The sequence below is a fragment of the Silene latifolia genome, chromosome Y (genome assembly GCF_048544455.1).
Source record: "Silene latifolia isolate original U9 population chromosome Y, ASM4854445v1, whole genome shotgun sequence".
Lineage (NCBI taxonomy): Eukaryota > Viridiplantae > Streptophyta > Magnoliopsida > Caryophyllales > Caryophyllaceae > Silene > Silene latifolia.
Window position 1 is genome coordinate 43321584 of NC_133538.1, and position 3676 is coordinate 43325259.

The 3676-nt window shown below is 38.0% G+C and overlaps 1 protein-coding gene across 1 annotated transcript; it reads left to right on the forward strand.

Moving 5' to 3' along the window:
- The first annotated feature begins 475 nt into the window (after positions 1–475).
- LOC141627949 (protein FAR1-RELATED SEQUENCE 5-like) lies at positions 476–2614 on the forward strand. Its single transcript, XM_074441143.1, has 6 exons — positions 476–482; positions 801–1082; positions 1201–1342; positions 1424–1829; positions 1921–2147; positions 2263–2614. Exons 1-6 carry the CDS (start codon positions 476–478, stop codon positions 2612–2614), a joined length of 1416 nt encoding a protein of 471 aa, XP_074297244.1.
- Positions 2615–3676: the final 1062 nt, after the last annotated feature.

Genomic DNA, 3676 nt, shown 5'->3' on the forward strand with positions numbered 1-3676 from the left:
GGATATGTAACATTGTTCATTCACCTGTGTGCTATTGTTTTTTCAACACCATATGTGATATTGTTTACATTGTAACACCCCAACCCAAACCGGGTCGGGAGCGGTTACTTATGATAGCTCACCAGGTTGTGTACATGGCCCACAGATCAACATGGGTCCTTTATAGAGCATTTTGTCCTCACTCATATGCATCCCGGGAACCTTCCCAGGAGGTCACCCATTCTAAGACTACTCCCAGCCAAGCACGTTTAACTTTGGAGTTCTTTCGCATGGATAACCATAAAAGAAAGTGCACTTTGTTGATATGAGTAGTACTTTCAATCCCTTTAAGCACTAGTCATTTAAGCCTATAACTGGACCTCTTTAATTAATATGGGGTGTTACAATTACCCCCACTTGAAGAACGCAACGTCCTCGTTGCGCCTGGGAGTATAACCGCTAACCCAGAATCCTCTCCGCTAGGTGTATGATCACAATGGAGCGTATAACCACTGCCTCCAGGAGCGTATAACTGCCTCCGATCACCACATGGTCGCAAGGTTTCTCTAATACCAATTGTAACGACCACGGTAAAATGAGAATATAAATTAAGTTCAAGGTGGCGGAAACACCCTGACACCGGGGTGTTTCCGCCACCTTGAACTTAATTTATATTCTCATTTTACCGTGGTCGTTACATACGGAATATTTGATATTGTGTTCCTGGATTTGTGATATTGTTCAGACACCTGTGTGATATTGATTTCCTTCATATCTGTTAGACTTTTTCTTATTTGTTTACATTGTACTTTTCTTGCCAGATCCTACAAGTACTGTAACTTCTTCTTCCTGTAATGATATTCATGTGTCTGCAATTATCTCTAAGGATAGTAACGATATTCTTGAGTCTTCAATTACTTCTACTGTACACATTGAACCACCTGATGCATCTAACTCTACTCCACATGTTGAACAACATTCTGTTCCTTCTCGTGTGCATCAACTACTTTTAGACTCCACACCTGGTGGTAGTGAATTGTGGACATGGAAATTTGCAGTTGAGTTTAAACCTCATATTGGACAGTTTTTTGGGACGTTAGAAAGTTATTAGTTTTTATGGTGTGTATGCAGAAGCATGTGGTTTTGAACCTAGGAAGTCTTCCTAAAAAAGGTCTGTTTCTGGTGATGTGCAGTATAAATTTGTTGTTTGTAACCGTGAAGGTTTTAGAGATCGTAAGAGGAAGGCTATTGTTTTAGATAGTGGAGAGGAGCAGGAAACTCTCAAGCCATTTGATATTAGGAACACTAAACTAACTAGGATTGGTTGTACTGCTATGATTGAGTTTCGCTATAATAGGGATGGGTATGTTGTTTTCCAGTTTCGTGAGAGGCATAATCACCATCTTTGTTCACTTAGAAATCAACAATTTCAAAAAAAACACAGGCACCTCCATCTTTACCATAAAAAGACAATTATTGATCATTCAAGGGTAAATCAAGGCCCAACAACGGCATTTAGAAATGTCAAGGAATATGTAGATGGCTATGAGAATGTTGGAGCTCAACTGGTTGATTTTAAGAATTTTGGAAGGGATATCAAATGTTTCATAGGAGACCGTGATGCTCAACTATTTGTTAACCATTTCGAGGATAAACGTGATACCAGTGAAGGTTTTTACTTTGCATATGAGGTGGATTCTGGGAAATGTTTGGTTCGTGCATTTTGGTGTGATGCAGAGTCTCGTAGAAACTATGCTTTGTTTGGTGATTACATCACTTATGATCCAACTTACAGTACGAATAAGTATTGTATGGTTTACTCTTTTTACTGGGGTAGACCACCACAAAAGGTCAGTTACTTTTGCTGCTGCCTTGCTATTTCACGAGGATGAAGATTCGTTCAAGTGGGTCTTTGAAATCTTCCTCGATGCTATGGGTCAGAGAGAACCACACTTTATAATAAATGATCAATGTGCTAGAATAAAGAAGGGTTTGTGTGCTGTCTTCAAACATGCTAGGCGCAGATATTACATGTGGCATATCATGCAAAAGCTTACTGATAAGGTTGGGCCTGCAATATCGAAAGAGACTGATTTTGTCAGCCGTTTGAAAGCTATTATTTGGGATGCTGAGTTAGAACCTCTGGAATTTGAAGAAAAGTGGTCTCAGTTGGTTAATGAGTATAATCTTGAAGGTAATTCCTGGTTGTCAACCATGTTTAGAAAAAGGAGAAAATGGATCCCAACTTTTTTTTCGTGATGTTCCTATGGGTTGTCTATTAAGAACAACTCAACGTTCTAAGAGTCAGAATAATTTTTTCAAGCGTTTTGAAAATGCACATGGTACACTTGTTAAATTCTTGATGCGGTTTCAAAGCGCCATTGATGTACAACGCCATACTCAAAAGCAACTTGATAGAGACGATGATTGTACTCTTCCACAATTATCAACTTCTCTTAAGTTGGAAGCTCATGCTTCCAAGGTTTATACACATTCTGCTTTCGCAGATTTTCAATTAGAAGCTTCTGCTTCTATTTGTTCCCTTAGTGTTGGTGGCTTCACACAACCTGCCAACGGTATAGAGGTGATTGGTATAGCTGATGCTAGAATGCAGAAGACTTATCAAGTCGTCTAAATTCTACTACCAATGATGTTGAATGTTCTTGCAAGTTGTTCAACATGAAGGGTATTATTTGTAGACACATTATCTGGGTTTACTCTGGGAAACAAGTACACACTTTGCCTGATAAGTACATTCTTATGCGGTGAACCAAGAATGCACACAAGATCCCTCTTTATGGTCTACATGGTGAGTTAATGGATGATTTTGATGCCACTGATTTAAGAAATATGGATATGTGCAAGTTATGGTCAGAGGTCTACGCGACCATCAGTGTGCTCAAGAATGTGCCAACCAATGAGATCACTGATCTTGTTTACACAATGAAGCAATTTAGGGTGAAACTCAATCCGCAATCAGAGTCAATGACCAACGAGCAGGAGTTAGAGATGCTTTTAGGATGCAGTTCCTTAACTGAGGTGAGGATTCTACCACCTCGTCAGGCAAAGAATAAGGGTAGTGGGAAGAGAATGATCTCCGAAAAGCAACAATATATAGCTAAAGCGGAGAAGCCTAAAAGTCTTTGCCGTAATTTCAAACAAATGGCTCACCATGATAAGCATAACTGTCCTAATGCTTTTGTACCCGATGTCGACAATAAGGTATGCTCACCATGACAAGTCTGTGTATGAAACTTTTATATATGGTCTATGGTCACGAGTCAGAAACAATATCACACGTTATTTTTAATAATATCACACCTTATACTAAACAGTATCACTATTTGAGGATAACAGAATGTGATATTGTTTGTAATGGTTACGAGACAGAAACAATATCATTCGTTATTAGAAATAATATCACTCCTTATATAAAACAATATCACTGTTTCAACTTTCTTTTATATTTTCCTAGGGAGTTTTAGAAACAATACCACACCTTATTAGAAATAATATCACAACTTATACTAAACAGTTTCACTATTTGAGGATAACAGAATGTGATATTGTTTGTTATTGTTACGAGATAGAAACAATATCATACTTTATTTGAAATAATATCACTCCTTATATAAAACAATATCACTATTTCACCTTATTTTTGTATTTTTCATGGGAGTTCAAATGAGGATGATGC

Excerpts from the sequence above, each read along its gene's own strand:
- LOC141627949 (XM_074441143.1), top strand. Across the intron at positions 1,830-1,920 it reads GGGGTAGACCACCACAAAAG|AGAGAACCACACTTTATAAT; the intron begins GTCAGTTACTTT and ends GCTATGGGTCAG. Across the intron at positions 2,148-2,262 it reads TTTGAAGAAAAGTGGTCTCA|AACAACTCAACGTTCTAAGA; the intron begins GTTGGTTAATGA and ends TTGTCTATTAAG.